Source organism: Telmatherina bonti (genome assembly GCF_933228915.1).
Source record: "Telmatherina bonti genome assembly, chromosome: 21".
NCBI classification, from domain to species: Eukaryota; Metazoa; Chordata; class Actinopteri; order Atheriniformes; family Telmatherinidae; genus Telmatherina; species Telmatherina bonti.
Genome location: NC_136630.1, coordinates 10,697,982 through 10,716,816, shown reverse-complemented (window position 1 = coordinate 10,716,816; position 18,835 = coordinate 10,697,982). Strand labels below are relative to the sequence as shown.

Genomic DNA, 18,835 nt, shown 5'->3' with positions numbered 1-18,835 from the left:
CTACTCAACTGCTGCTGCTTTGCAGGCCTGATGTAAACTATATTTAGACTAATGAATTATTTAAAGTATCTTAAACTATCATCTTATTCATTTTTAAAATGGCTTGTCCGCTAGTTATATGTTTTTGGGCCTAAAGTTGCTTGTTGAGCTTGACTAGCAGTCCAGAATTAAAGGGGTGCTATTATGGTATTTGGAGTTTTCTGAGCTTTCTACTGTGTTACAGCGTTGAATCCTCATCAGACATGTGAACGGCGCTATTTTATCACCTTAACGCATGTTTGAGTTTGAGTTTGAGTTCCAGCACTCTCTCCTTCGGTTTCCATGGCGACGAAAAACGTTTTAGAGAGTTTTTTCTACTTCAAAATCCTTGTGACGTCCCGGGGGATAAGGTTCGGTGATTGGTTACCTTCTACTGGTTAACAAGGACATGTACAAATACATCAGGCGGGTGGAAAACGGGGGATAAAGTTATTTCCAACGATGGCTGGTGAGTTTACCAAAGAGAGACATCCTGCTGCATTCGTTGCTGTGGGTTGCTGTTTTCCACTTTGTTTTCAGGGTCTGATTCAGGTTCCAACATGTAGGGCTGTATGCTGTGTGTTGACATTGTATTTTGTTTTTTTATTGAGTTCATTTTTATTGAGCCTCAGACAAAGGACTTGTGTCCGTACTTATCTTGCTTGATCTTAGTGCTGCATTTGATACAGTCGATCATAACATTCTGTTACAAAGACTAGAACAGGTGATTGGAATTACAGGTACAGCGTTAAGCTGGTTTAAATCATATTTATCTGATAGACTTCAGTTCGTTCATGTAAATGACAAGTCCTCCTCCCAAACTACAGTAAGTCATGGAGTTCCTCAAGGTTCTGTACTTGGACCAATACTCTTCACGCTATATATGCTCCCTTTAGGCAAAATTATTAGACAGCATGGAATAAACTTTCATTGTTATGCAGATGATACTCAACTATACTTATCCTTTAAACCAGATGAAACAAATCAGCCCAATAGGCTACAAAATTGTCTCATAGACATAAAGACTTGGATGTCTAGAAATTTTCTCCTCTTAAACTCAGATAAGACTGAAGTAATTCTCGTTGGATCTGAAAAACTCAGAGCTAAATTTTCCGGTTTTGTAATGAACCTGGATGGCATTACTTTAGCTTCCAGTGCTACAGTGAGAAACCTTGGAGTAATATTTGACCCTGACCTGTCCTTTGATCCACATATTAAGCAGGTTACTAAAACAGCCTTCTTTCATTTACGTAATATAGCCAAAATTAGGGACATTCTGTCTCGGAGTGATGCAGAAAAACTGGTTCACGCTTATGTTACTTCGAGACTAGATTACTGTAACTCTCTATTACTGGGCTGTCCTAAATATGCCCTGAAAAGCCTTCAGCTGATCCAGAATTCTGCAGCCAGAGTCCTGACCAGAACCAGCATGAGAGATCATATTTCTCCAGTTTTAGCCTCTCTTCATTGGCTGCCTGTTGAATCTAGAATAGAATTTAAAATCCTTCTCCTTACATATAAAGCCCTCCACAACCAGGCACCACTATATATCAAAGACCTCATTGTTCCTTATATACCAAGCAGAGTACTTCGTTTGCAGACTGCAGGCTTACTTGTGGTTCCTAGAGTCTCAAAGAGCCGAGCAGGAGGCAGAGCCTTTGGTTATCAGGCCCCTCTCTTATGGAATAAGCTCCCAGTTAGTGTTAGGGAAGCAGACACCCTCCCCACCTTTAAGACTAGGCTGAAGACTTATCTTTTTGATAAGTCCTATAGCTAGGGATGGTTAGCATCCCTTAGTTAGTCTGCTATAGGTTTAGACTGCTGAGGGACATTTCCTGATACACTGAGCTTCTTTCTTTTTCTCTTTATTTCTTTCTTTTACCCCCCCCCCCCCCCCCCCCCCCCCCCCCCCCCCCAATAACAGTGTTGCATCATTAACATGTATGTCTCCTGTCTCAGCAGGTCTCCCTGGCCGGGAGTAGCAGTTCCTGTTGTCTGTTGTCTTTCTGTCCTCTTCCCCCCACACAGCAGAGGCAGATGGCTGCCTGTCCTGAGCCGGGTTCTGCCGGAGGTTTCCTTCCTGTTAAAAGGGAGTTTTTTCCTTCCCACTGGTGCCAGTATGCTTTCTCAGGATGGGAGATTGAGTTGGACTCAACTCAATCTGTTGGTTTCCTTATATAGGCTATTATGAATTGGCCTTCATTATGTTTACCCCTCTGTCTGTAAAGCGTCTTGAGATGGCATTGCCGTGATTTGACGCTATATAAATAGAGTTGAATTGAATTGAATTCATATTAGCCCAATCCTTCTGTTTATGAGATGTTACAATGACGGTGAAAGCAGGTGCGGTGCGCGCTCCCGACGTAGCGCGGTGGTGGGAGGCGGGGCTTAATGCGGAAGAGTCTCGATCCACTCGTTTTGCCCACAGGCTGATCTGACAGCCTACAGAAAGGGTCGGTCTGAAGTAAATAAAGCGATTTGTGACAATAACTCGATCAATCCCAGCCCTTCTGGGCTCAGAAATAAAAAATAAATTAGCCTGAAATGCACATAATAGTTCCACTTTAAGCAATATTTACCATAAAGTCATATGAAATGGGGAAAAAAGCAGCAAACACACAAAGATTTGAAGTTGAGACTTAAAACTAATGTCTTAATGATTCATTTTGGCTGTAAAAGATGACAATTTTGTGAAAGGTGTGTCCATATTTTCACCACCCCTTGTGGAGTTACAGAAGCTATAAAAACATTGCGTTTGTAGAATGAGCGTGGAGTTATGTATGCGAGTTTCACCAAATCTTCTAAACCAATGTGAAACTATTTCTTCTGCAGTTGACCCTCGTTCTGGTGTTCATTGTTTTGGATAATATGAGTCTTGAGAACTAGACATGGCAGTCCATGCATTTAACAAACCGGAGCTTCAGTATGATGTAGAAGAATCAGATGCGGTCATAACAGCCTGCCACCACCTCGACATGGTGGTCACCACCCTGGTCACACACTGCTGCGGCATAGTTACCTTTCTTCAGCCAGGATTTGGCACAAATCAGCCAATGGGAATGCGTTGGCCACAACTACATTCAGACTGTAAACAATAGGGCTGAGATGATATGCTTTTGTCCTGATTCGATTCAGATTTTTTTGGGTGCCAATTCAAATTACCATTCTCAAAATTCTTTGATATTGTTGATTTTTTTTAGATTTTAAAAACAAACAAAAAAATGTACAAATTCTTAAATTCTTAATGGACTATTTATTTGTATTTGAAAATAAAAAAATAAAAAAAAATTGTTAAGCAAAAAATCCCAATATTCGATTTTTCGATTCCCACCCCTAGTAAACAAGCCATTGTATCTTCTTTACTTCCTAATTCTGGAGGGAGTCCCTGATAAAACTCGCTCTGCAGAGGTTTATTGCAGGAAAGCGCTACATAAGTACAAGTCTATTTACTAAAGTCTCATTTTGACATCTTTCTCCATTGACATGGCCTCCAATAAAGACAATTCTTGTTTTTCAGTATAAAAGAGAGGTTGCTGTGTTTACTACATCTTCTCCACAGTTTGTTCCTACAGTCAGCAATGTGTACAGGTTCCAGAGTAGATGTTTGCCTAAACCTGGATAAACAGACCTGATGGTGAAGGACAGTAATGGCTGTCCACCTAGCAGGGCCATTTTGAGGGTGCCGATTGACTGTGAGAAGTCTTTTCTAGATTGTCTGAGTAGAAAGCCATTTTCCATATCGTTTTGCAAACCTCAAATGCAAATGTGTGACAGACTGTTGGTAATATAAAAAGAAAAATGTAGTCCTTACTCAGGTATAAGTAAGCCTCTGTTGTCTCACCTGCAGCTTGTTTAAAATGTCGCTGTTTAACTCATAACAGGGTCACGTAAACATGATGGTGTAACACCGGGCTTCTTCACTGGCTCTCAGTCTGTTTAGAGTGAATTTTTAAATTTTGTTTGCTTTTAAGCATTTAAATGGGCTAACCCCTTCTTACCTTTCCCAATTTTTAACACTGCTTACCTTCTCCTGAGCTCTAAGATGTATTGATCAGATGCTTCTGGATATCTCTGGGTCCAGGTTAAAAACAGTAATGAGACAGAACCTTTACTGACATCGGTGCCAACTGTGGAACTGTCTTCCCCTCCACATAAGGACCTCACAAACAGTGGACATTTTTTAAAAATTATTTAAAACTAGTTTTTATTCTTTGGCTTATGACTCATATTTAGTTTGTTTACATTTAGGCGTATTTGTTGTTTTCCTTTTGTTTTAAAATTGTACAACACTTTCTTGTTTCTAATGTACTTAATAAGCATAACTTTACTATTGTTTCATCCCACACATATATTTCCCTGAGAAACTTGACACTATTAAAAAGAGAAATAAAAAAAAAACCTTCTATTGGGATAAGATTTATTTCCAAGGAGCATCATTATCAAATAGACTTTATCAACTAAACACATTTTTTTTTTTACTTTGTGTGATATGTGTATTTATTTTAAACGGCATTTATTTTTATGAAAGTGCATTTCTATTTGCATTTTACGATCACACTACATGTTGTCATGTGGTATGAGCCTAAAGCCACATTTAAAAAATAACATGTTTGCAGGTGTTAATTTACAAGCTTGTCAGCTTACCAGACTTGTGTGTCCTCCTTTACGAAAAGGAAGCAGCTCCAGGTTACATTACTGTCTAAGCCTTTTGTATTGTTTTATTTGCATGCGCATGATAAATTACTGCAGAAATCTTTTAATTGTATGTGTTTTTGTTTAAGGTGGATTGTATGGAGGAAGCTCTCCAACGCTCTAAGGAGAACAGCCTCTCTCCTGAACTAAAAGTCTCCATATTGCTGGACTACACACGTGGATCACGAGGTTGCTGGAGTTTTCCGCAACATCTCTTTACAGTCATTTGCCACTTGTCTCACACGCTCATTTTCTGTGCTGTGTTCGACATGCAGGGCAGATTAACTCGAGGACCATGCTGCTGCCTCTGTTGCAGCGCTTCACATCTCAGATGCGAGTGTCTCTGTACCACACACCGGACCTGAGGGGCCTGTTGCGGCTTCTTGTCCCGCAGCGCTTCAACGAGACCATCGGCGTCCAGCACATTAAAGTCTACCTGTTTGACGACAGCATTATCATCAGTGGGTGTGTTGAGTTCAGACCCCTAATCCTTAGTAAACTTTGTCACATTTGACAGAAAAATGAAGATCAGCATCAGTGGGCACAGAGCCAGTTTTGGTTCCACTCCATTTCAGTGATGACACGTAAACTTATATGCTTGGAGAAGTTTTAAAAGAAAAGTTTCTCTTTGATACCAGACCAGGAAGTTCACCTTAAAAGTTTGTAATTATGTCTTCCTGACTTCCTTATTTGTAGTGGTGGCAATTCACCCCCTCTTCTCTCTTGCATACTTAGACTCTTGTTTAACAGTTCTAATCAACAGACCATTGTCACAAACAGATTGTCACCATAACCACCATTTACGGTTGACCTATAAAGAACAACAGGAAGATGTTGGGTGTGCTCACCAAAACTTGACTTCAGACGTCAGAGTAGGATTTTTGGTCCATTTTCATTCCACATACATGCAGTTTTATCTTGCCCAAAAAACAAGTTACACAAGCTTGCATCAGAAGGTCTCATAGGTTGTACAATTTTGAAGGGTGATTAATTATAAGATGCATTTGTGTCAAAATGACACTTTCTGGTTTGTCTGCATTATCACCTGGTTTGCACCCTTTAAAGCAATGCTGAAGTGTTACTCATCTAGTTCAGGGCAATTCAACTCAGTCCCACGAGGGCCAAAGCCCTACATTGCATCCCTGCTTGAACACACCCGACTCAAATGAAATAGATCCAACAGCCAATGAAGTTCTGCAAAACCACTCATTAATTTGAGTCAGGTGTGTTGTTACAGAGATATGTGAAAAACCTGCTGGGCTGGGGCCCTCGTGGGACTGAGATGAACAGCCCTGACCTAGTTCTTAACTCAGGGACTGCCATCTTTTTAACAGAATTTTCCCTGAATGAGTTCTGAATTCAGTCCTAGAGTATTTTCAGGGGCACATTTCTAAATGCAAAATTAAAGATGAAAGCATTTCCAAGATACATTTTAATCCTAACAGGCAATTCTGTAACAGGAGTCATTTAAATTCCCTCAAAGTTAATCAACAGTGCACATTTAGCTGGCACATTTTCTGGGTCATACCTGAGATAAATGCTGGAGCAGGTTTCTGTTTTTTACATAACCTGAATGCTTAGATGTAGATCTATATTTTTACGAGGGAGGGAAGATGTACAAGTAAAAAAAAAAACAAAACAAACAAAACATAAAAATCTCCTCATCTCAAGAGGTTTTTCATCCTCCTCTCCTTCTTTCAGGGCCAACCTGAGCGACGCGTACTTTACCAATAGACAAGATCGCTACGTGCTGCTGGAGAACTGCAGGGAGGTGGCAGATTTCTTCTCTGACCTGGTGGCAGCTGTGGGGGATGTTTCTATGCAGCTTCAGCCCGATGACTCAATCACCATGCTGGAGGGCATGGTGCACCCGTACAAAGGTAGAAACCAATCATGACTGCATGCACACAGATTCAGGTTAATATTGAAGCCTCTTCTGACAATGTGTGAAACGTTAAACTTGGTTACGACCTGGTGTTGGGCACCAGCAGCCAAGGGGTTTGGTAATAGAGCATGAAAACTTTGGACATGTGAACAAATGCTGCTTAGAGAGACAAGCTCTCTGAGATAGCAGTGAGCAGGATCAGACTGGGAGAGCTCTAGTGGTTTGTGAGCCTTGCAGCCAGATCTGAATTTGTCAGGATTTGGCCACACACACACACACACACACACACACACACACACACACACACACTCATAATGTGTGTCCGTAACTGAAGCTCTGTGTGCCAGGATGTTAGTTTGAGAGATGAATGACATCATGTCTGCAGGCCTGGGCTGCAGAAACGAACACCAGGAATAGAGATGTGATGTCACAGTGTTTCTGGAAGAAGATATATGGTGGAAACACACACACACACACACACACACACACACACACACACACACACACACACACACACACACACAGCCTGTACTTGGCCTTGTTCATAAAGCAGATGTCTGTAGAGTGTAGTGAACAAATCCTAACATTTTTACAACTGTGTTGCTGGCCAGGAAAAACAAACGACATCCGTGCTGATGGAAGGTCACTAACACAATGTCTTACAGCCATCTACCCCCCCCCCCCCCCCCCCCCCCAAAAATACCCAAGACCATGTTTGTACACACACACACACACACACACACAAAAATATATATATATATATATATATATATATATATAATCTCCCTAAAACATAGATCACACACCTAACAGTGGGTGTATTTAACCTTATAAAGTAAATAACCAATTTAATTAACATTCAGTATGTTTGCATGAGCTTAAATAGTCTCGATCTAGACCAGGGGTGTCAAACTCCAGTCCTCGGGGGCCGGTATCCTGCAGGTTTTTGTTGTTTCTCTCTACCAACACAGCTGATTCAAATCAAATGGATCCAGCAGCTTCTTGTCAACTTATTGGTGAATTTTGATCAGGTGTGTTGAAGCTTGGAGACAACAAAAACCTGCAGGATACCGGCCCTCGAGGACTGGAGTTTGACATCTGTGATCTAGACAGTCTGATTAAAACTGGACTTTTAAAGTCGAACTGAAATCAGTTTGCACCTTCACTTATATGGTTAATTGGAATAAAACTGAAAGAGACACACTGAATATGTTCCACAGGTACTTGAAATGACTGGATAAGCAAATATACAGTGGGATACATTTGAAAAAAAAACAAAAACAAACATGTACAGTAGTCCAATTAAATGATCTTATATGTTTAACTGCATGTAAACCTCCTGATTATGTTCTACCTGACTGTCTCTCCTTATGCTGTAGGATTAACCAACATCATTTTAATTCAGCCATTTTTAAAATGAGTTTTCTTGCTTATCAGGATTTCTGGGGTGTTTAGAATAATCTGTTTACAAGGTTTCATGCATTAATTGAGAGAGCTCAGATCAGTTTCTACACTTTTATGCCACTATTATTGCACAAACCTGCAAGAAATGTAAAAATATGGGAATATGTAATGATGAACACCTAATATTGATTGCCAAAAAGTGCTGAAACATGAAAAAAGTTAGGTGTTTGATTTTCAGGCTTTGTTAAAACAAAAACTAAAAAAAAAAATCCACGTCTACAGCAAGTGACAAGAATGCAAAAAGTAGAAGTTTGAAAGGAAACTGTCTCTATGAAACAGTCAAATTTATAAAACAGCGGAAAACAATGTGAAAAACATGATGTTTCGCTTGGTTTCACCCAGCTGTTTTTACACTGATGATTATGCAAAATAACAACAACCATGGATTATATTAAAACTGAAACTTGGACACACCCAAACAGCTGAGCATTCTGCAAGTTAAACTATTAACTGGCACACAATGCACACACCATTAGCAGTCATATGACCGCATTACAGATACCAGCATCTGCTGTAAATAGTTCGGATGCCACTGGGTTTATTTCTGGATACAAAAATGGTGATGGACCAGACAAGATGCTCAGGGATGAAGCCACATTGTTGGTTATGATACTTTGTCGTTTTTAAAGAGATTAAAGTGGATTTTACATCATCTGCGTGAGAATTTTTTGTTGTTATTAATGTCTTGAATAAATAATCAAACTTTTATATTGAATATGTGCTACCCTGGTCTTACTCTTCTTAATATCAGCATATCAGTTTAAATTATAAGGCTGACCTGTGCATCAAATTTAATTTATCTATTTAAAGTTGTTTAACTATATGATGCACAAACATGAATTTAATCCTTACGTTTTTATATACTGAAATGTCTGTTTGTTGGCTGCAACACGGTTGCTCCCTTGATTGTTGAAGTTTTTGCCTTCCATCCATCCAGTAAGGATGACAAAAAAAAATCTGCTTTTATAAGTAAGGTAACCATAGCAATGCTGTGAGCACTGAGCCAAATCATTGGCTACTTTTCAGTATTTGAAAGTGTCAAGAGGTCAACTTTAACTGTCATTATTTTCAGACCATTAACTGCCTTTTCACACGCTCCAGTATCCTGTCGGCTCCAAGTCTGCGCTGTTTCCATCACTTTTCAGAACATAACATGGACTCATTTCCTGTAGACTCACCAGAACCATAACTACTACTTTCTGAGCTACCACTCTTACCCCAACCTTACCCTAAACATGACATTACTGTGATGTTTTCACTCTAAAACGGAGTGATTTACGTTCAGAAAGGGAGTCTACTCCTTAAAACATGAGTCATAAGCACAAACAGAAAGCACAGAACACTGTGACCCAGAGATCAGTCTGACCCATCTCCCACTCTGCCTCTTCTGTGTGTCCCACTCACTCACACCCTGTGTTTCTGTGACAAACAGGCAACCGGCAGGACTTCTCAGCAGTGGCGAGGAAGCGGATCATGGAGGTGGTGAACACAGCCCACATGAGGCAGAAGCTGCAGCACCGTTTGGAGGACTCTGAAGACGAGGGGCTGAGTGAGGGGGAAGAGGACACCTGGGTGTTTCCTCTGGTGCAGATGAAACCTTTGGGCATCCAGGTGGATGAGCAGGTCACACAGGTGAGACCGGCTCTGGCTGGTTGCAAATGCAGTCAAGCAGTCATTCTCTGAATAAAACAATTCACACAATCTGATTAAGAGAAATGTTACTAAAAATTGTTTCTTTTTCTTGCCCCCCTCCCCTCCAGCGCCTGTTGACAGATGCCGGGCCAGAATCCACCATCTATCTGACATCAGGTTACTTCAACCTGACCCGGGCCTACATGCGACTGGTGCTCGGGGCCGGAGCCAGCTACCGCATCCTCACCGCCTCTCCTGAGGTGAATGGGTTCTTTGGGGCCAAAGGTGTCGCTGGAGCGATCCCTGCAGCTTACATTCACATCGCCAGGCAGTTTTACAACCAAGTGTGCCGACTGGGCCAGCAAGAGAGAGTCCATCTGCACGAGTACCACAGGTCGCAGTGGACGTTTCATGCTAAAGGTTAGCAAACGGCTCATCTTTCTACTGAAGATTCAAGTAGCAGTCCCAGTCTTCCTCTTTTTAAGGACTGGGTGGGTTGACAGCTTGTATAGATCAGAAACTGTAGATATCAGGCTTTCTTTTATGCTTAAGTGCTTTTCTTATTTCTTAATTTGGTTATTGCTGAATTACATAATGATGTAGTAGGAGAGTGAACAGAAGGAAAAAGGAAGGAGTAAAATAAAGTAAAAGCAGACAGCAAAACATGTACAGTCTAAACCCAAAAAGAAACACCAGACGTCCAGCTGCCTACAGACAACAACCCACAGCGTCTGGAGGAAACCAAAGCAGAGAATCATCAGGAGCACTTGTAGGAAAACAAACAGGAAAAAATATCAATGACATGAGTTTAAAGTGTATGAAAGTATTTTTTTTTAGAAATTCGACCTACAAGATAACACTATAACCCTGTAAGCATGTGTGTTAGTGAATGTGTGTGTGAGTGCAAACTATAAGGAATGAGTTGTTTAATGATGAGCATTGTCATGTAAATGCAACTGCACCTCCTCCAAGGATCAGATGCAGGCAAAGAGGACCTCGGACAACAAGTAGCAAACACAGAGCACGAAAGCCAAAGCCAGGCAGCTCATTATCCCAACGACCAGGCATCACCCAGAAGATGGTAGAGGAAGACCCCAGACAGAACTCCCACAGCCATGGAGCAGGGGAAGACAACCTGCCAATCATCAATAAATCAATAAAAATTGATATATTCTTACATCCCTGATACAAATATGGATTCTCCTCATAGACAGGACGATCTCTACAGGCAGGCTGTCCTTCTTTCTGTTTGCACTTGTGTTTTTTTCACGCTTCAGACCTTAACGGCATCTTTTACGGAAAACTCAAGGCTGACCTCTGTCTCCGGACTCTAAGCAGTTTCCTCTCTTTTATTTCTAATTGTTCCCTGAGAAAACGCCAGAACAAAAGTTACATTTAATGCTGACTGAGTAATCGAGACCTTCACCTTGTTTTTTTGTCATATATTTTTTCTTTTTTGCCGGCAGTAAAATCAACATTCATATTGGGTGTATGTGTCCTCAACTAAACAAAACTGGTCACATATTTTATATCATTTTAATGTTCACATAAACTTAATAAGTGAGTTGATTAATGTAAATAATCACATGCATGTAATTAATGCTGGCTATGCAGATGAAGGTGTGGAAAAAAATAAAACAAGTAACCCTCGCTTTTCTCCTGCTATTCCTCTTGTGGTCACGGTGGTATGTAGCGTGAGAGATGAAGGCATGTACACTCATTCTGTTTTGGCCTCAGGACAAGGATGCACACTCACTCTCATATTTTAGGGTTTTGGATCAACGCTGGGGATTTCTGCATGTGCTTTCTTTTAGTTGTGGTTTTTTAGGGCCGACGGGGATCTCTGCTGGAAACAGCGCTCCGAAGCATTACCTCCTCACTGACTCGGCTTTTCCTCCCTTCACAGGTCTGTGGTATTACCTCCAGGGGCAGAACCGGCCTTGCCTCACTCTAATTGGCTCCCCTAATTTCGGTTACCGCTCTGTTCACCGCGACTTGGAGGCCCAAATCGCCATAGTAACGGAGAACGAAGAGCTGCAGTGCCAGCTGCAGGAGGTCAGATCCTTATTACCTTAAACCACAACCAGGAGTGGTGATGCATGCCTGTAACACGTGACATAATGCGCACCTGTGTTTTAACCCTGCAGGAGCAGGAGATGCTGTACCAGCGCTCCACAGAAGTCTCCAGCTCCACGTTTGAGCGGCCAGACCGTCACGTCAAGCTGTGGGTGAAACTCGTCACTCCTCTCATCAAGAACTTCTTTTGAGAGCCCAACAGGTGCAGAAACACACTTCTTGCACAATGTCAGTCTGTCATTTTCTGAAACACTTAGTCTAATTAAGGGTCGCAGGGAAGCCGGAGCCTATCCCGGCAATCACTGGGCGAGAGGCAGGGTACACCCTGGACAGGTCGCCAGTCCATCGGTCGCCAGTTTTTCTTTGTTATTTTTTGTTTTTTTTAAGCACGAAAAGTGCTATAGAAGTAAAGCTTGATTTGGTTTGATCGTAGGGCCACACAAAGAGACAATTAATCATTCACGCTCTCACTCACTCCTAGGGACAATTTAGAGTAACCAATTAAACTAACATGCATGTTTTATTATCTTTCACTAAGGCCTCCTTGGATTAACACAGAGCTGCTTTTTAGACCAATCAGGTGAAATTGGATAATATCTCAGGGCACACCTGATGAGCTCTCATAGCACACTAGTGTGCCACGGCACAGTGGTTGAAAGACACTGCTGTATTGTAAGGTTTATAACCACTTTACTACACCTCTTTTATTTTAGTGGTGAAAAGGCATTCAATGTAGTTTTAAAACACAATCAGCAAGACTCTAAAACTGCATTAAAAAAAATCCACAGCACTCTGAATGCAAAAGGGTTTTTTCAGGTAAGTCACGCTAAAAAAAGGCTTAATATTGTTTAGTCAGTTATTACACGATGCCAGTACTAAGTTGCACAAATAGCCTTCTCGTAACGTTGAACTGACTCATCTATAAAGACAATAATAGAACAAGATTCAACTTGACAAGATGAATTATCTGTCTATTTTTGCACTTGAAGTCTTTTGCTGCTTCTATCAACTTTGTGGCAAAAAGCTTAAAAAAATTCACACAAGCAACTGATATGCAATAAATAACAAGCTGATTGAGACGGAAAAAGAGGAAAAAGAAAGCAAACATTGGACTTGAATTCTAAGTCCCAAAATGTAATGAACGCTACACACACAGCGCAGTTTTACAGCTGCAGTGAAGGAGAAAAGCAAAGTCCACATAAGTGTCAGGTGGCTTGAGCTGTTAAATCCAGTGGAAAGCTATAGTTATTTTATCTCAATACAGAAGTAAACACTTCAAACATAAAAGCTTTGGGAAGCTTTAATTGGAAGGCTTCTCAGGTCTACCTAACTAGCACCAGGTTGGGCCTCTTTTACTCTCAGAGCTCCATTAACTCTTGGTGTCATAGATTTCACAAGGTGTTAGAAATATTCCTCAGAGATTTTGCTCCATATCGACATGAAAGCGTCACACAGTTGCTGCAGATTTGTTGTTTCACCACATTTCAAAGCTGCTCCGTTAGATTGGGATCTGGAGATGTGGAAGCCACTGGAGTACAATGAGCTCATTGTCATGTTCAAGTAATCAGTTGGAGATGATTTCAGATTTGTTACATAATCCTGCTGGAAGTAGCCATCAGAAGATACATACGCCCTAGTCATAAACATTTGCCTTTCATTTTTATCTCCAACCAGTTTTATCCATTCTCCTCTGACATAAACAAGGCAGCTGCTGCTCACTGGATATTTTCTATTTGTAAGACCATTCTCTGTAAATTATGAAGATGATTTTCCATAAAAATCTCAGTTCCCTGTTCTGATCAAGTCTTGATCATGTCTACATGCCTAAATGTATTGATTTGCTGCCATGTGACTGACTGATATAACTTGTGTTAGTTATATCAGTTTATATGCAATTATCTGAGTATTAAAATAGTGAGAAAACATTCATTAAGTTAAATAAATGTCTGTCACATCGATTATAAATGAGTCACAGTAAACCAGAATTTGCTTTCAAAGCTTTTTTATTTCTGCATCATTTACATTGTTTTTCTTTTTTTTTTTTTTCTTTTTTTTTTTTTTCTTTTTTTTTTTTTAAATTTTTTATTTTTTTTGTCCTGCAGACAAAATGCAGCCCGCAACATTTTGTGCAGACTCATACACTCACATACACACACAGTTAAACAGGCTGTGGCTTCTTTGAAATGTCTGTAGTCATTGTGGTGAGTCCCAAATCGCAGGTTCCGTCCTTGTCTTCCCAGCAGCCCCTAATCACCACAGCGAGAGCAGGGCCGGTGTGTCGGCTGATTCACTGCCGCCAAGAAGTGAGTCAGTGTGGCGTTATGGTGATGATTTGACACTGTGGTCTGTGTTACCATAAATTCAGTCAGGAGGTGAAATCAGAGAGTTCAGAAACCTCCTAACAGAGTAAAGAGAGAGAGAGAGATTCTGTGAAAGTTTGAAATGCTCACAGTGGAGGTGTGTGTGGGAAGAAACTAAAGGATGAGTTCAATTCATATTTTGGAGCTGCAGCCAAAAAGAAAAGTCAGCTGAGGAGCGAGAGAAAGGCGCTCAGTTTCTGAGAACAGGAAGTGTCACAGGCTGGATGTTGACCGTAAATGGGTGGTGTCTTATCATTACCTGAACACATAATAGACAGAGAGAGAGAGAGAGAGAGAGAAAAACACTTTAGTAATCTGCTGCCAAAAGGAAATAGTTAAAAATAGATCATCTCTTCTCCCTGAGGCATTATTAAGAAACAAGCTCACAGTTGAGCTCTAAACGATAATGGAAATATTTTGGCCTATTGTTTTTATAATGGTTAAAAAAAACCCTGGTAAATCTTCATGTTATTTGCTCAGTGACACGCAGTCGCAGGGGTTGGTCTGCCAGAAACATCAGTGACCTCAGGCTGAGGGTTGACTTGAACTCTTGTAAGACATTTAAAGAAAAGAAACGGCTTGTCGAAAGCCTGTCAGCTGCAAATACAAAGGAAGAATGATGACAAAGTTATAAAATTCAATTCTTGTGTATTTAATCATGTTCATCAGATCCATTAAGTATTCACCAGTCAGATTTAGGCGGTAAAACCTGCCGATACAAGCGATCCAGCAGCATGTAGGTTAGCCTTTTATCTCCTGTTTCTTATGACACAGAAAGAAGTTGCAGAGCTACTTTAGAGTATAACCCGACCACTGAATTCCCTCGTGTTGCTGCAGACATTTCAAAGTGCAAGCCTTTAGATACATTGTTTTAAAACAAGAAATGTATTAAAACACACAAATGAGGCATCGTCTTGCTTGTTGAGTTACTTCAACAAATTGTCTTTGTATCCACAACTTAAACATTAAAAAAAATTATGTAAACACGGTACTTTTTTTTTTAAAGGTCCTTTTGCAGCTTTTATTGTTTTACAGCCTGATTATGAACACCTCTTGATGAGGCGCAGTGCATAAAAACAGTTACGACTTTACAGTCTACTGCAGGGTTTATTGTGAATTTTTCTTTCTCAGATGGTTATTGTTGTGGATTGGTGTTAGATTAATTTAATGCACTAAGATGTTTATTATTCTAATATCTGTTACAAGGTTAATTTTTTTATTTGTACAGAAATGTTTATTTTCACATATTTGTGATGAAATTAAAACTGCAACTAACATTTTTGTCTCTACCAGACTATATTAACTCATAGTTGTGAAATATTTAAAGTTTTCCTCTAATTCAGAATGTCTGAGAGAACTTTTTACTCTGAGATCTATTTTTATATTTCATGAAAGTGTTCAAATTTAGATTTTCTTATTATTAGTTTTTCATAACATTTATAGACAATAGAAATAAAGATTGGAATAAATGAAAATTCAGTTAAATGGGAAATTAATAGTAAATATAAATAGTAAACAAATAAATTAATAAAAGTAAATTAGTAAAAGTAAATTAATAGTAAATAAAAAATGTAAATAATAGCAAACACAATAAATAAAAATAATTGAGCAAATTAGATGAAAAGAAAAAATCTTTTAAAAATGGTTTATGGTGCATTGTGGCAATAGATGTAAAGGGGTTCAAATAAAAGGATTTTTTTTTAAATATTAAATTTAAATTGGATAATTAAATATATGCAGGTTAAGTAAAGTATTTGATCAAAATCCTTTTACTTAAGTTATATTTTAACAACATGCAATCAAAACTTCTGCAGATATGCACAGATGAAGGAGCATTCATACACGAGGACAAAAACAAAAACAGTAATTAATATTAAATACCTTCCTCTTTATTCACAGACATGCATAAAAGGTCAGAGAGTTTCCTGCTCATACCCTGAAGGAAACACCAACTTTTCTCCAGTTTGTTTTCCAGGATGTAAACTAAGTAAAATGGAAGTAAAATTGCACATCTAGACAAGACAAGCAAGGGTCAGGGTGCAGCACCCCCTCCTCGGTGACACCAAACAGAACGGTCAGACGGTTCGGCTGCAGTCTAACTTTTAATATCAGAGATAAAGTGGAAAAAATGTTCGCCCAAACATAAAACCAGTGCTCATGCATGACTACTGGTTTTATGTTTGGGCGAACATTTTTTCCAGCTTGTTGGTTTAAGGAGGAAAATGTCTAATAACACTTATTTTAGGATTAGACAGGCGTGGCATTTTGCTCCTTGTGTGTGTGTGTGTTGTTTATATATTCAGCAGCTGTTTAAGGCTTTCTTTTGTTTGCTCCTATCTGCTTTCATCTAGCATTGTGATCCGTGTGCTTCACTTCCAGCACATTTTTATTTTCTTTTTTTTTTTTTAATTTTTATTTTCCCTGACAGGAAAAAAACAAGACACGACCCTCCAACAAAAGCTTTGCCGGTTAACTGGATGAAAAGATCTTATCGGGAGCCCAGTTCTTCCATTGTTAGAGATGGGATGAAAACAGGTTGGAGCTTCTCCAGAATCAGCAGGATTAGAGAAAAAAAAATGCAACATCTGATGTCCTCAGTCTGTTTTTAAAACATTTGTGCTCGTTTGTGAGGAAGTAGTCACCCTCTAGTGGCCAAAATCCGGCATTGCACTATAATGAAGAGGCTCCAGATGACATTATCCCTGATGTTTACCGGCTTGTCAGTGCCTGTGGTGCAGCTGCAGCAGCTAATTTTCCTCAGCAAATATTTAACTTGAAGTTATTAACATTTATTACATGTTTCTGTTTGCATGACTTATTAGACTTTGCAGGATTTATCTATTTTGAGTGCGTCACCTTGTCTAATTGAAAATAAGTGTTCAGTTATCTTAACAAAGTAGTTGGTTTCTTTACTCAAATCCAACTCAAAAAGCACAGTTCTACAGAAATGTTATTTATTAAACTTAATTTGTCCCACAGAAAATAAAACCTTTTGTAAGGGGAATTGTGAGTTTTTGTTTTAGTGCAACAAACTGATAGTTTCCTGACATTTCTTTTTTCTGAAATGAATGTGAAATATTTTTGAGACTGAAAATTCTTCGAAGTGCACGTAGCATTCGTTCTGCCAGTTTTCAGCCTTCACATCTGATAACAAACTGATTCCATCAGATTGTGGCGACTAAGAACATTTTTCTTCGTTTGTCTGCAGGCGGTCTTATCTGACTCTGAGTTGAAGGTTTTGGTTAAGACGCTTTGGCCAATTCAACAATCATCAGCATGCTGAGAGTTGACGTCTTCAGCATCACCTGATCGATAAGAAGCGGGTTGCGACTGTCAAACACACACACACACACACACACACACACACACACACACACACACACACACACACACACACACAGGCTGTATGTAAATCCTCTTTATTTACGCTGGTTGTCATTATATTTTGATCTAATCAGCTGACATCATCACACTGTGAATTTTTTTAGTTCTGTAGTGGTACTAACTGGAAACATTTCAAGCAAAAATAAAAACACACGCCTCCGTAAATACTGGTGTTGCATGCATGAAAACTAAACAGACTTGATAGTTGAAAGTCTCATCTGTAATGAAAGCTATGATGGTAAACGGACGGGTGTGGTGTAGCTTCAGTCCCTGGAGGAGCCTTAATAACAGCTCTCATGGTGTGTTTACAGCTCTGCTTACGCAAACCTGTACAGTTACGTGTTATTATGTTTGTAAATTAAAGGAAAATGTGGCGAGTTTTTATAATGGCTTTAAATGTTTTGTCATTTTTGTCTGCTGAAAGAGTTTTTCATTTGACATTTTACACCAAAAGATGCAGTTTGAGGCTGTGATCAGTGTTTTTGTCAATGTGGCGGGTGTGATCAGTGAATTATCAGCCTGTTTGCTTGACCATAAGCTTTAACTTCTTTCAGATTTTTGTTTTGGTGTTCAGACCTATAAAAAAAAGAGTTTAGTTGAGTTTCACAAACATCAAAGACTCCATCCATTGCAATATATGAAATTTGTGGATACACATTCTGCAACAGCAAATAAACTACATTTTCATCTTAAATTATATCAGTGTAAACTACATTATTTATGCATCATGCTTTCTGTGAAATCAACTCAGATTGTAAGACTGCCATTAATACCATGAAATGTTTCCTGGATATTTTTTCATGGTGTCACACAGTTGTAGCCTTTTCGCTGTAGCCTCGTTCAGTTTAAAGTCTTGAAGGAGAGCAAAAAAGGGGAGCTAATTTATTTCAGCGCAGTAAGTAGTTTGTTTGTAAAACTAAATAAAGTTTCCATTACTTTGTTGAATTAGGGCAAAATGGCCCCCAAGATCATCTCAATTAAACCGGTGGCGTGCTAAGACATCAACCCCCCACCCAAAAACTGCCTTTAAAATGAATGAATGGTAGTAATCATTGTTTCTATGCTGACTTGTTTCTAAGGCTTTAAATTGGACTAAAATTTGTCTCTCCCAGTGATCAGTTGGTGAAATTATGCGTGATTATGCAAGTCCATAGAAACTCTTGAAAAACTTTATTTTGTCACGTTTGATGGTTGATGGGTTGGTTTTGCTTCAATCAAGCAACATTAACATTTTTATTTTCCTAAACAAGCATGCTAAATGTGCTACAAACTGCTAGTTGAAGGGGGTAAAAAAGGGCATCTGAAGTTTTCCATTAACTTAATT

At 39.4% G+C, this 18,835-nt stretch overlaps 1 protein-coding gene across 1 annotated transcript in view; it reads left to right on the top strand.

Annotated features, from left to right (window-relative positions):
• Window positions 1-17,963, top strand: part of pgs1 (phosphatidylglycerophosphate synthase 1) — a gene marked incomplete at its 5' end in the record, with an annotated part of 32,969 nt that extends 15,006 nt beyond the window's left edge. Inside the window, 8 exons of the mRNA XM_079261442.1 lie at window positions 4,800-4,899; window positions 4,986-5,175; window positions 6,412-6,590; window positions 9,492-9,691; window positions 9,820-10,111; window positions 11,598-11,746; window positions 11,839-11,969; window positions 17,336-17,963. Of these exons, the coding sequence (XP_079117568.1) occupies window positions 4,800-4,899; window positions 4,986-5,175; window positions 6,412-6,590; window positions 9,492-9,691; window positions 9,820-10,111; window positions 11,598-11,746; window positions 11,839-11,958 (1,230 nt within the window). The 3' untranslated portion in view covers window positions 11,959-11,969; window positions 17,336-17,963. The remainder of the gene's footprint in view (window positions 1-4,799; window positions 4,900-4,985; window positions 5,176-6,411; window positions 6,591-9,491; window positions 9,692-9,819; window positions 10,112-11,597; window positions 11,747-11,838; window positions 11,970-17,335) is intronic.
• Window positions 17,964-18,835: the final 872 nt, after the last annotated feature.